This window comes from Leptopilina heterotoma, unplaced genomic scaffold (assembly GCF_015476425.1).
Source record: "Leptopilina heterotoma isolate Lh14 unplaced genomic scaffold, ASM1547642v1 Lhet_128, whole genome shotgun sequence".
Classification (NCBI taxonomy): domain Eukaryota; kingdom Metazoa; phylum Arthropoda; class Insecta; order Hymenoptera; family Figitidae; genus Leptopilina; species Leptopilina heterotoma.
In genome coordinates this window covers 314,855-328,989 of record NW_025110846.1, presented here as the reverse complement: position 1 = coordinate 328,989, position 14,135 = coordinate 314,855, and the positions used below count along the sequence as shown (strand labels likewise).

At 24.6% G+C, this 14,135-nt stretch overlaps 1 protein-coding gene across 2 annotated transcripts in view; it reads right to left on the bottom strand.

Annotated features, from left to right (window-relative positions):
* Positions 1–179: 179 nt before the first annotated feature.
* The window catches only part of LOC122512844 (apolipophorins), a 33,902-nt gene continuing 19,946 nt past the window's right edge, over positions 180–14,135 (bottom strand). For both annotated transcript variants that reach the window (XM_043628943.1, XM_043628942.1), the window contains exons 19-27: positions 11,598–11,962; positions 10,079–11,484; positions 9,565–9,749; positions 7,459–7,613; positions 5,950–7,124; positions 5,534–5,751; positions 2,720–3,715; positions 571–1,020; positions 180–455 (exon numbers count right to left, since the gene is read on the bottom strand). In XM_043628943.1, the coding sequence (XP_043484878.1) occupies positions 372–455; positions 571–1,020; positions 2,720–3,715; positions 5,534–5,751; positions 5,950–7,124; positions 7,459–7,613; positions 9,565–9,749; positions 10,079–11,484; positions 11,598–11,962 (5,034 nt within the window). In that variant the 3' untranslated portion in view covers positions 180–371. The remainder of the gene's footprint in view (positions 456–570; positions 1,021–2,719; positions 3,716–5,533; positions 5,752–5,949; positions 7,125–7,458; positions 7,614–9,564; positions 9,750–10,078; positions 11,485–11,597; positions 11,963–14,135) is intronic.

Below are 14,135 nucleotides of genomic sequence, written 5' to 3'. Positions count from 1 at the left end.
AAATAGGAATTTCGATTCTTTTATTTTAGATTTTCGCTATTTGTTTACTTTATTTAAAGAATAAATTAAAGCCTCTCTACTGAAATTTCTATTTTTTTATGATTTTTCTTTTATTATTTTAGATTTTCGCTTTTTCTCCACTGATCTTATTTATTTAAAAAATAAATTATTTTCCTCTCTACTTGAAATTTTATTTATTTTTTTGGTAATTTTTCTTTTTATTATTAATATTCAATTGAGCAATAGACTAGTTCCTATGTTATAAACAGTCACGTAGAGAATACTTACGAAATTAAAGTTAATTGTAAAAAAAAGAAGTGAAAATAATCTTAAATAAATTAAAAAAAAGTTTTATGTAGATTTGCTATACCTTATAAATCTTCATCAGTTTCGGTTTGATCGTAATCTAGATCTGATGGTTGAAGGACTGACAAAAATTCCTCGTCGAAGGTCTCCTGCAAAAAAAATATTTTATTTTAGGCTGAATAATAATTATATTCGGTTTTAAAATTATTTACATATTTTTTTTCTATTAATTTATTATTTTTCTAATTTAGTGAAATTACTTACGTTTACGTAATCAACATTAACAGGCGTTGGATAATCGCATGCGGTACATTCCATTTTTGTGATTCCGTCATTATCCGCAATACATTCGCAATGTTGACAAGGATTTGGTTCCGCCGAGACGACAATTCTTTTCGAGAAAACGGTGACGAATTTTTTAACTGACGGAATTTTGCCAGTTCTCAATTTATTACCGCTAAATATTGTGCCATTTGACTCCAATGATAGGGGTGTACAATAACCCAAGGCAGTTTTTGGTAACTTCACTTGTCTTCTTAAATCAACGTCTCCCGTCAAAATTCGTGAATCTTTCTTCGTGTATGACTTTGTGGCGTCCAGGCCATAAAACATTTTATTCAATCGTGTTTTATTGAATTGAAAATCTCCGTCCATTAATATATGCAGAGTTATGTCACGTTCTAGTAATACTTGATGTAAAACTGAATAGTCCAACTGAAAAGAAAATTAACTTTGATTAATTAATCAAAAAATGCGACAAGCAGAAAGTCATGTTTTTAATTTCACAAAATCATTTTCATGTGAAATTTTGTAAAATTCCAATTTTGAATGAATTAATTAAATAATAAAAATTTTCCAAGAATTCTATTATTTACAAATTCTATATAAATTTCTTCGCAATAATTCAATTATTTTCATAAATAATCAAATTTCTTACATAGATTCAATTATTTTCAAAAATTTCAATTATTTTGAGAAATAATAATATTCATCAGAAGAAATTGATGAAATTGTGATAAAACATTCAATTATTTTCATAAAAAATTTTTAATTTCACAGAAATTCAATTTTCTTAAAAGGAATTGACAATTTGTTCGAAAAAATCAATTATTTAAAAAAATGTTATAAAATTCTACAAAAGAATTCAATTACCTTGATAAATATCAAAATTCTTTCCAGAAATTCAATTATTTTCAGAAATTTTAATAAAATTCTATTCAAAATTCAATTATTTTCCAAAATTTTAATAATTTTATTGTCAAAATTTCAATTATTTTGAAAAATAACAATATTTATCACAAGCATTCAATTATTTTCAAAAGTAATAAAATTTTTCAGAGAAATTCAAGTATTTTTAAATTATTTTTTTAAATCCTACTCAAGACTTTAATTATTTTTATAAATAGCAAAATTGATCTTCACAATTCAATTATTTTCAAAACTTTTAATAGAATTATTGTCAAAAATTGCAATTATTCTCAAAAATTTGTCTCAATTTAATTATTTTCAATATCTACTATTTTAATAAAATTTCTCGACAGAATTCAGTTATTAAAAAAAAATTGTGATTGAAATGATTTATTTTTGTATTTAAATAATTGAATTCTGGTAGAATTTTCTAATAATAATTGATTCAAATATGAATTTCAATTAAAATTTTAGATAATAATTGAATATTAAAGTAATGCCAATTAGTAAAAATTTTAACTTATTCAAATTTAGAGAGCAAGTATTTTAGCGTGAATTTTTAGAAATAATTGAATTTTGAAAAGGATTCAAATTATAATCTTTGAATGTATGAATTTTTCATACTTTTAACTGAAAATTGTGTAGATTTAATTTTTTTGAAAAACTTTAATTGAATTTTATTTAAGTTATTTGATACTTATATTATATATTTGATTGAAGAATTTCCGAATAATCGATGAAATTTCGTAAATTGAATTGTAAACAAAAGGATTTGAAATTGAAAATTTTCAATAATTATTAAAAATAATTAATTTAGAGAAGAATTTCAGTTAAAAATTCTGAAAAACAATCATTGAATTGAAGTGATGAAATCGATTGCTCTGAGTCGAAGACTCGGAGTGATCGATTTCTTCATATTTTATAACAATTTTTTATAAATTGTTTAATTTATTCAAAAAGGTTTAAATTTGAATCTTTTGAAAAATTTTAATTCCTATGAAAAAATAATAAATAAATATTTATTTAAAAAAGATAAATATAACAATGCGGAATGAAAGTTCCATGTATTTGTAAAAATTTATTGGAATTATTTAATTTTGTAAAATATAAATTTAGTTTTAAAAACTTGGAAAAATTCCGTTTTTTAACCTGGAAAATCAGGGAATTTGAAATGAGCAAAAGCGTGGCAACCCTGGTTTTTGTTTTGAAAAGAAAAAAAACTCACCGTCTGATTTTCTGGATCGCAATGCGTGCAAGGGAGCAAAATAAACGTCTTCGAAACTCCTGGCCTGAAGACAAGTTGTGCTGCAAAGCCAAGTGCCGCAAATACGTCATGATTGCCATCGCCAATTGGAATATTATTAAAATAATCGACGAACTTCAAAGAATTATTCGTGAAAATTTGACTATCAAGAATCAAACTTCTAGGTTGATCGAATACACCATCACCACCGAAAAGAACAAGTGACCAACGATTATCAATAAAATTTTGATCACTAAGTTCCTTATTCAACTGTGTTATCAAAAAATCAAGACTACGATTTCTTCTAACATCCTCATTACACTCTTTCGCCTCAACAATAAACACAATATCAGTTGACTTTAAAAATGACTCTCCCTCGAGTTTCGTGAATTGTCCCTCGGGCACGTGGGTACCGTCATTCATGAAGCATGTAGTGCACTTATCTGGAATTCTCAAATACGTATCGTAAAACATACACGCATGCATGTATGCCATTGCAATTGTACAAGACTCGCGTTCATTTGCACTATTCAGACAAATCTCGTAATAATGCTGAGGATTCACTACATTGAAGCATGAACCAAAATCAGAACTTCTGTTGACAAAGAGATCTTGACAAAATTGTTTTGGTCCATTATCGCGAACAATTGCTCGATTTTTATCGCTACTGCATTCTTCTCCCTCCAGCGACCAGGAATGAGCAAATTTTCCAACGTCAGTGACAATTGTCTTGTCCGATGCCATTTGATCATCCATTTGTTCATTGTTCATTGTACCGAGAATTCCAGCCGTTTTTCCATAATACCAACCGGATAATTCGAGTTTACAAAAATCGTACTTCAAATTACATTCCAATCTGAATTGCTTATCTTTGCGTTCGATAATGACAATACTTTCTTCTTGATACACAAATGCGGTGCCATTTTCCAGTTCCAAGGGTAATTGGAGTGATTTATCGGTGCCTGCTATGCTTACAGTCTGAAACGAATTAATATTATTAATAATTTATATTTATTTACATAAAGAAATCGCTCGCTCCGAGACTTCAACTCGGAATAATCGGTTTCTCCATGTTTTACAATAATTAAAGATGTCCAAGTGATAAAATCATTATTTCAACTCAATTCATATTTTCTAGAATTATTAACTAAAATTCTTCTTTAAATAAATTATTCTTAATAATTTTGTAAAAGTTCATTGAGAATTTTCAAATCCATTTGATTACAATTCAATTTAATAAAATTTCGATTACTCGAAATTCTTCAATTGCATATATATATATTAGAAAATAAAAAATTCAAATAATAATTTCAAGTAAAATTCTATTAAAGCTTTTCAAAAAAATTAATTCTACACAATTGTTAGTTAAAAGTATGAAAAATACAAATTTTCAAAATTAATAATTTAAAACCTATTCAAAATTCAATTATTTCTAAAAATCCACCCTGTATGCTTTTAATATTCAATTATTATCTACAATTTTAACTGAAATTAATTTTTAAATCAATTTTTATGAAAAAAATTCTACGAGAATTCAATTATTTAAATATAAAAGTAAATGATTTATTGAATAATTAATTACTTCTTGAAATTGAATTCTTTTGACGAATTTAAATAAAATATTTAAAAATAATTACATTTTTCGAAGAATTTAATTAAAATTGTATAAAAAATAATTGATTTCCTGCGACATTTTTATCATTTATGAAAATAATTAAATGTTTGCGTAGAATTTTATCAAAATTTTTTTCAAATAATTGAATTCTTTTGGAAACTTTTATTAAAAAAGTAGATATGGAAAATCATTGAATTGAGGAAAAATTTTGAAAATAATTAAGATTTTCCCAAGAATTTTATTAAAATTTTTGAAAATAATTGAATTTTGCAAAGAATTTTATTAAAATTCCTGAAAATACATAATTGAATTCCTGGAAATAATTTTGACATTTATCAAGATAATTGAATTTTTTAGAAAAATTTTATGACATTTTCTTAAATAATTGATTTTTTCGAAAAAATTGTATATTCTTTTTGAAAATAATTGAATTTTGAAGAACAATTTTGCTATTTATAAAGATAATTGAAATCTTGACTAGAATTTTAAAATAATTTTTGAAAATAATTGAATTGCTCTGAAGAATTTTATTACTTTTGATAATAATTGAATTCTTGTGATGAATATTTTTACTTGCAAAAATAATTGAATTTCTCTGAAGATTTTTATTAAAATTCTTGATAATAATTAAATTTCGGTAAAGAATTTTATTATTTATAAAGAGAATTGAAACATTGACTAGAATGTTTTAAAATTTTTGAGCGTAATTGAAATTCTGCGAAGAATTTCAATACTTTTGAAAATAATTGAATTTCTCTGAAGATTTTTATTAAAATTTTTTGAAAATAATTGAAATTTTGACAATAAAATTATTGAAATAATTAAATTTTGAAGAACAATTTTGCTATTTATAAAGATAATTGTAACATTTACAGAATTTTTAAAAAATTTTTAGCGTAATTGAAATTCTGCGAAGAATTTTATGACTTTTGAAAATAATTAAATTTCTGCAATCATTTGTAATTTCTCCAAAATTTATTTTAGTTCATCTATAAATTTATGAAAATTGTAAACGCAACTCTTTTAAAATTCAATTAATTTTGAAATAGTTAAGTAAAATTATTCATTAAATAATTTGTGAATAATAATTTTATCATAGTTCTTCAAGAATTAAGTTACTAAAGAAGGAAATTATTGTCAGAAATAGAAAAAATAGAAGGTTTTGTATTATTTAAACTTACGTCTTTAAATAAGTCCACAACTACCGATTGTTTTCCAAACAATACAATTATTTGGTGTGTAATATTTTCCGAACTCGAATCCTCAACGTATTTAATCAAAACAGCAAATTGCTCTCGGACAAAATCACGTGCAAGTAAATAAGTACAGGAACCAGCAAACTGAATAAAGTGACCGTCGAAAGTAATAAGATTCTGAGCACCAACAATCATTCCATGAGCTGAAAAATTAAAACTAATCAGTAAATAAAATAATTAAAGACAGTTAAAGATTAAACTAATTAAAACAATGAATTAACTATAATTATTTCATTATTTAATTTAATTTAATCTTGAATAATTAGTCCTAATATTAATATATTAATAATTATTTAATTTAATTAAATAATAAAGACAAGAAGATGAATAGAAAAATTCACCTTTGAATGGCGGGAACCAATTCGAAGGTTCCGTGTAGGGTTTGAATTGATAATACAAAGTCCAGAAAGTGGCGTTCGATGTGGCAAAATAAGAACCCACGTCCGTGATTGCTCTATATTCGGGTATCTCCTGAAATTCCGGTGTCTGATTAAAAGCGTGCCAAGACATTGGAAGCTTTTGCTCGAAACACATTAAACCACGATTCGGATCAAATATAAATTTAGTCTTCGCTTCTCGATAACGACTCTCCGCCTGCAGTGCCGTTTGACTAATGTCCATTAATTTTGAATGAATTAATCGAATCGTCGCCTCTATTTTACTTCGCACTTGGAAATATTCATAAATCTCACTGACTTTCACGTAAACTTGTTCAATTCTATCGAGTGTATATTGCACCGATGGTAATTTTTTCAATTCCTTCAATTCCATGAGTATTTCGTCGAGAACATCCTTCAATTCCTTTCCAAATGGTACAAACGTAAAATAACGTTCTTTAATGAACTTTATCAGTATAGTTGAATATTTCTGAATATTGGTGATAATATCATTAGCTTTAATGTCACGGTAAAATTTATCAATGTCCTGCGTGAAATTTGTGAAACGATCATAATAAGGCGATGTGATAATTTCATTTCGACGATCGTAGAGAAAATCAAGTACTTCCTTGCTCGCTTTCCAAATAAGTGTCTCCAAATAATGAATCACACGTATAAACATCGGTTCGAGTAGACGGAGAAATTTGTACCATTGCTGAGAGATTGAATGTGAAATTTTATTCCAAAGATTTTCAATGTACTTGATGAATGAAACGTGAAGATCTTTGATGAATGAATCGTATTTCTCAATGAGATTCTCCACAATGTGAGCAATTTGCGAAACGGAATCGCCCTTTAATATTGCGCTCACAATTTCCGATAATTTACTATAGGCATTCTTGATAGTCTCAATTATCCAGAGTAATGAATTACGAATTGCTTCACCTGATTCGCCCATAATTTCCCATATTTCATTCAGGAGATTCGGTAGGGATTGAATGTGACTCCGCAATGAAAGTTCGTCTATAACGTAAAATCCGAGGGCAACAATGTCCTTTACGTAGAAATCATTTGCATTGTACGAATTATTTAGGTAGATTTTCAAAGCGTCGAAATCCTGTTCTATTATTCTCAACTCACTGAAAAAGAATGGGATTTTTTTGAAAATTATTCCATTGAATCAATTAAATTTTTTTAAATATTAAATATAATTTTGAATTGAATTGTTTAGTTCATAATATAATCAATTAGAATATGATGATTTACAATTATACATTTAATTTACGATTGTAATTTACAATCATAAATTTAATTTACGATTGTAATTTACAATCATAAATTTAATTTACGATTATAATTTACAATCATAAATTTAATTTACGATTTCTGATTACTAATACTAATGATAATACTCATAATAATAGTAATAATAATACTAATTACGATAACTTTATGAAAAATAATGATTTTTACCTCCAGTCATCAAGAAATTCGTCCATGTCTTCTTTCGCATTGTCCCAAACTTGAGACATAACGTTAATTGTCTCAGTTCTAACGGTGTGCCTCCAGAAATCAACATCGCTGTTCATACGCTCGTATATATCGCTTAAAGTAGTTTTAATAAACCGCTGAAAATTAAAATTTTGAATAATATTTTTCTCAGGAATATTAAAATTTAGATTATTACTGTGAAACAATAAGAAAAATTGTATTAAACGTAATGACCCTAAAGAAGACTTTGAATCACTCCAAAAATTATTAGATACTCAAAAAAATTTTCTGTTACATTTATTTACGAATTTCTTTAATTGTAACATTATTCGAAAACATCAATAACTTCTTTTTTTAAATATTTAATTTAATCATTATTTTTCCGTAGGAATTAAAATTTTTCAAAAAATTTAAATTCAAACCTTTTTGAATTTAAATTACTTATAAGAATTGTTATAAAACATGAAGAAATCGATCACTCCGAGTCTTCGACTCGGAATAATCAATTTCTCCATGTTTTATATTAAATAAAAAAGACCAAGTGATAAAATCATTATTTTCATTATTGAAATTCAATTATTATTTTCTAAAATTTTTAATTAAAATTCTTCTTTAAATAAATTATTCTTAATAATTTTATAAAAGTTCTTTAAGAATTTTCAAATCAATTTGTTTACAATTCAATTTTATATGAAATTTCGATTATTCGGAAATTCTTCAATTAAATCTATATTAGAAAATTAACACTTCAAATAATTTCAAAAAAAATTGAATTAAACTTTTTCAAAAAAATTAATTCCATACAGAATTGTTAGATAAAATATTAGAAAATAAAAACTTCAACTAATTTCAAAAAAAATTCAACTAAACTTTTTCAAAAACATTGATTCCATACAGAATTGTTAGTCACAAGTATGAAAAATACAGATTTTCAAAGATTTTAATTTGAAACTTTTTCAAAATTCAATTATTACAAAAATTCACTCTTTAATTTTTTTAAAATTCATTTATCTAAAATTTTAACTGAAATTCATTTTTAAATCAATATTTATTAGAAAATTCTAAGAGATATCAATTATTTAAATATAAAAATAAATAATTTAATTAAGAATTTATTACTTCTTAAAATTGAATTCTCATAAAGAATTTTTTCGACAAATTTTTAAATAATTGAATTCTTTCGACGAATTTTATTAAAATTTTTTAAAATAATAATTAAATTCCTAAAAAGATTTTTATTGTTTATAAAAATAATTTAATTTTTGCGAAGAATTTTATTACTTTTGAAAATAATTGAATTCTTGTGATGAATATTGTTATTTTTCAAAATAATTGTTATTTTTCAAAATAATTGTTATTTTTCAAAATAATTGTTATTTTTCAAAATAATTGAAATTTTGACAAGAAAATTACTGACATTTTGAAAAATAATTGAACTTTGCAAAGAATTTTATTAAAATTCCGGAAAATAAATGAATTTCTCTAAAAAATTTTGATATTTATCAAGACAATTGTAGGTATTCTTTCGAAGAATTTCATAAAAATTTTTTAAATTATTGTTTTTTTCGAAAAAATTGTCAATCCTTTTTAAATAATTGAATTTCTGTTAAATTTTAAATTATTTAAAAAAAATAATTGAATGTTTGCGCACAATTTTGTCAAATTTTTTTTTAAATAACTGAAATTCTTTCGGAAATTTTATTAAAATAGTAGATATTGAAAATAAATGAATTGAGACAAATTTTTAAAAATAATTCAATTTTAATAGAAGAATTTTGCTATTTATAAAAATAATTGAAATCTTGACAAGAATTTTAAAAATTTTTTTGAAAATAATTGAATTCCTGCAATCATATTATGTAACTTCTCCAAAATTTAATTTTTTTCGTCTTTTTAACTAATATTCTTCTATGTTTATAAAGACGTAATTCTCTACGTTTCAAATAAATTCTACATAAAAAATCCGTAAATGTAAAAAAAATTTTTTTTCAGTGAAAGTAAAGAGATAAGAAAAATGACTTTTAAAATTTTGCTTCGTCACAAATATTTGTCCAAAGTTGGAAAAAATTATAAATAAACCAAAATTACCGATAAGTCTGCCCTCAAATCAGGTCTCCAACGCAAAGTTGATGTGACAAGACGAGAATGATTCAATCGTAAATAGAAGGTAACGTCCGAGATGGTAAGATCTTCATCGTAAGTTCTCCAAATGTCAAATTTAGCATTCCTCACATCGGGAATATCGCCGTACATCCTCAGACTTTCTACAGCATCTGAAACATTTAGGCATTTTTAAAATCAATTTAATCCCATCTTAATTTACTTTCATTTATAAATTTATTTGTCCAAAATTTATTTCATTTTATATAAAGAGTCTAAAATTTTTCGAATAATGAAAGTAAAAATGAATTCTTTCATTAACATAATAAATAAATATTTATTATGTTAATTTATTATTAATTAATTAATTTAATTTAAAAAAAATTTATTATTAATTTATTATGTTAATGAATTGCTTCATTAACATAATAAATATTTATTTTCAATGTTAATGAGAGAATTAATTTGTCAAAAATAATTATTTCTGTAATTATCATCTTACCAGGTGTGTAATTCACCATCATCCAAGTGAGTTTGTCACTAAAATTCAAGAATAAATTACCAGTGCAATTAAGTTCCGGCGAATTAATAACACTTCCATTTAGGGTATAAACCGGATAGTCACCATGATATCGAGCCCAAAGATACTTAACATTCTTATTATTCGAATATTGTGTATCGGTATTTTCACGATTTATTTCAATCTCATTTGTTGCTATATTAATGCGACCGAATAATTCTCCAGTTTCCTTCTCAGAATTTCCACGTTGATAATCGACGTTATTTTTAGTTTCGAGAATACTTGGCGAATGCAAAAGAACATGCCCATGTAGATCAAGATGTAAATTAATTTCATCATGATTGCCTAAAATTGCATAGGTATATTTGCGATCAATCGGTAAATCACTTTCGTCCCGTATAGTTGCCGATACGTTGAGAAGTTTGCCAATGTTCTTCGAGTAATCAACGATAAATGCCGCATTGAATAAATCTCTCTCATCCCGATTAATAATCTGACCAGTGATTGTCATATCCTTCTCGAAACTTGGATGTTTCAAGCTGAAAATCGCCTGCTGCTGAAGTGAATTCCAATTTGACGATATATTCTTCCAGTGAAATGCTGAGCCAAGAATACGTGGAATCGTTTGATCGTGTTTCCAAATAAGATGCGCTTCGGACTGTAACTCGTTGCTTGTTATCAAGTACGTGCCATTAATTGTAAAATTTCTCTGTGGATAAACCAATCCAAGTACGATGAATTGATTTTCGATGTTTTCTACGGATTTATTGAGAATATTGATGTGGTACGAAGCCCAGGCGTCGTCGGCGAGACTCAACCAGGTGTTTTGATCGAATTCGCCGGGTAGAATTTTGTAATCGGCTCGCAATTGAACGGTACGATTGAAGTGGACTGCTTTCAAGTAGACATCCTGACCGTCGTGAGTTGTGTGTATTCGCGACTCACCACTGACATTGAAACTCGAACTATTGTCGAGACGATAAATGTGCACTTTCTTCAATTCTGTTGTCGGATAATTCGTGCCTTCATTACCACCGCTGTACTCAAATTGATTGACGTAGAAAATACCGATAGGTTTCAATATATTCTCGACGGTTATTTTAATTTCGTCTTTTTCAAAACCGGCTCTTGATTCACTTTTCGATTTGTACTGTCCATTCAATATTTCCTGATTGTTGTAGAATAATTTCGAATAACCATTAGTGACTTGAGGTCGTTTCTTGTAGCCGTAAGTGAGATGACCTTCGTGACGAGTACTCAATGGAACTTGCAAATGCAAATGACCATCTAAAGTTGAATCCAATCTTTCGCTATGATACATGTAATCAGAGTCCAACAATGCTGTGTTATTCGGCCAAAAAGCCTTCACAAGTCGCTTGCTTTGTTTTCTGAAAGAAAAATCAATTTTGAAAATTACTTTTTTCAAATTAAAATTATTATTATTATTTAACTTAAAATGCAATTTAGAAAATTGAAAATTAAGTTTAATTTATATACTTACAAAGTGGTTAAAACGATGAAATCACAACCAACAAAAGAGAAATTCGGTATTGCAGTTGTCGCATTTATTGTTCCGTTGACATTGACGAGACTCGCGTATGAAATATGAGTGGAACCGAGTTTTTTGTCAGCTGGTAAATACAAATCGGCATCGATCAAAGTATACGTTTCGTGTGCAGCATCATAGGAAAAGAGAAGAACAAAAGTTTCTTGTTGTTTGTATTTTGGAGTGTGGAGAGAATATTTCAAATTCATTCCCTTCTCGTCAAACGTTGCATTAATGAAATTTTTTATTGTCTTCAAAGATTGTAACGTTCCCCAAGTGAATCGTAAATGTCCATCAATGTCCCGGGTGATCATTTTTAACTAAAAAAAATTAAAGCAAAGAGATTAAAAATCAATCAACAAATTAAAACAAATTCTCTTCAAAATTTCAATTTTTTAACTTCTTCTTCTTCTTCTAAATTCAATTATTTTCGAAAAATTTAATAAAATTCTTGGTAAAATTTCAAAAATTTTCCTCAATTCAATGATTTTTAATATCTACTACTTTAATAAAATTTTCCGAAAGAATTCAATTATTTGAAGAAATTTAATGAAATTCTACGCAAACATTTAATTATTTTCATGAAAAATAAAAATTCACATGTATTCAATTATTTACAAATTATCCATAAATTTCTTCTCAATAATTCCATTATTTTCATAAATAATAAAAATTTTGTTAACAATTCAATTATTATCATAAATAATAAAACTCATCACAAAAATTTAATTATTTTTAGTACAGTTTAAATTCAAATTCTTCTGATATTAGTTAAATTTTTAAGTATTTTAATTAATTAATAAAAATAATGGATTTACAGAAAAATTTTAGTTAAAAACACTAAAAAAAATTGAATTTTGGAAAAGTTATAAATAATTGCAAAAATTCAATTACTTTCAAAAGTAATAAAATTCTTCGCAGAAATTCAATTATTTCTAAAATTTATCTTAAATTCTCGTCAAGATTTCAATTATCTTTATGAATAGCAAAATTTAAAAAAATCTTTGAAATAAAATCTTTGAAATTCAATTATTTTCAAAAATTTGTCTCAATTCAATGATTTTCAATATTTACTATTTTAATCATATTTTCCGATAGAATTGAGTTAATTAAAAAAATTTTTTGTTAAAATTCTAGGCAAACGTTCAATTATTTTCATAAATAATTAAAATTTCACAGAAATTCAAATATTAAAAAAAGAATTGACCAGTTTTTAGATAAAAAATAAAATACTTAAAAATATTTTATAAAATTCTTCGCAATAATTCAATTATTTTCAAAAGTAATAAAATTCTTCACAGAAATTCAATTATTTTCAAATTGTTCTAAAAATTCTCAAGATTTCAATTTTATCTTTATGAATTGAAAAATTCTTCTTCCAAATTTAATTATTTTCAAAAATTTTAATAAAATTCTTGGCAAAATTTCAATTATTATTCTCAAAAATTATAATATTCATCACAAGGATTCAATTATTTTTAAAAGTAATAAAATTCTTCACAGAAATTCAATTATTTTCAAAAGTAATAAAATTCTTCACAGAAATTCAATTATTTTCAAAATTTTTCTAAAAATTCTCAAGATTTCAATTATCTTTATAAATAGAAAAATTCAATTATTCTCAAAAATAATAATATTCATCACAAGAATTCTATTATTTTTTTAAATAACAAAATTCTTAACCGAAATACAATTATTTTCAAAAGTAATAAAATTCTCGTCAAGATTTCAATTATCTTTATAAATAGCAAAATTGTTTTTAAAAATTCAATAATTTTCAAAATTTTTTAAAAAATTCTTGTCGAAATTACAATTATTTTCAAATATATTCTATTAAAATTCTTGGCAAAATATTTAATTATTTTTATAAATAATAAAAATGTCGCAGGAATTCAATTATAAATTTTTTATAAATTTCTTCACAATAATATAATTATTTTCATAAATAATAAAACTCATGGCAAAATTTTAATTATTTTCAATACAATTTTAATCAAATTCCTCGAAAAATGTAATTATTTTAAAAAATTTTATTAAAATTCGTCCAAAGAATTTAATTATTTTAAAAAATTTGCAATCAAATTCTTTAAGGAGAATTCAATTTATTGTAAGAAGTAATTAGTTATTTAATAAATTATTTATTTTTATATTTAAATAATTGATATCCCTTAGAATTTTCTCATAATAATTGATTTAATAATTAATTTAAGTTAAAATTTTAGACAATAATTGAATATTAAAAGTATTATAGCGTGTTTTTTTAGACGGCTGTATAAACAAATAAATAAAAATATTTAATTAAAGAATTCCCGAATAATCGAAATTTTGTAAAATTGAATTGTAAACAAATGGATTTAAAAATTCTCAAAGTAGTTTTTCAAAAACTATTAAAAATAATATATTTAAAGAAGAATTTTAGTTAAAATTATGGAAAATAATAATTGAATTGAAATGATGAAAATATTTTTGAGGAAGTTACAGTGCAATATTCAT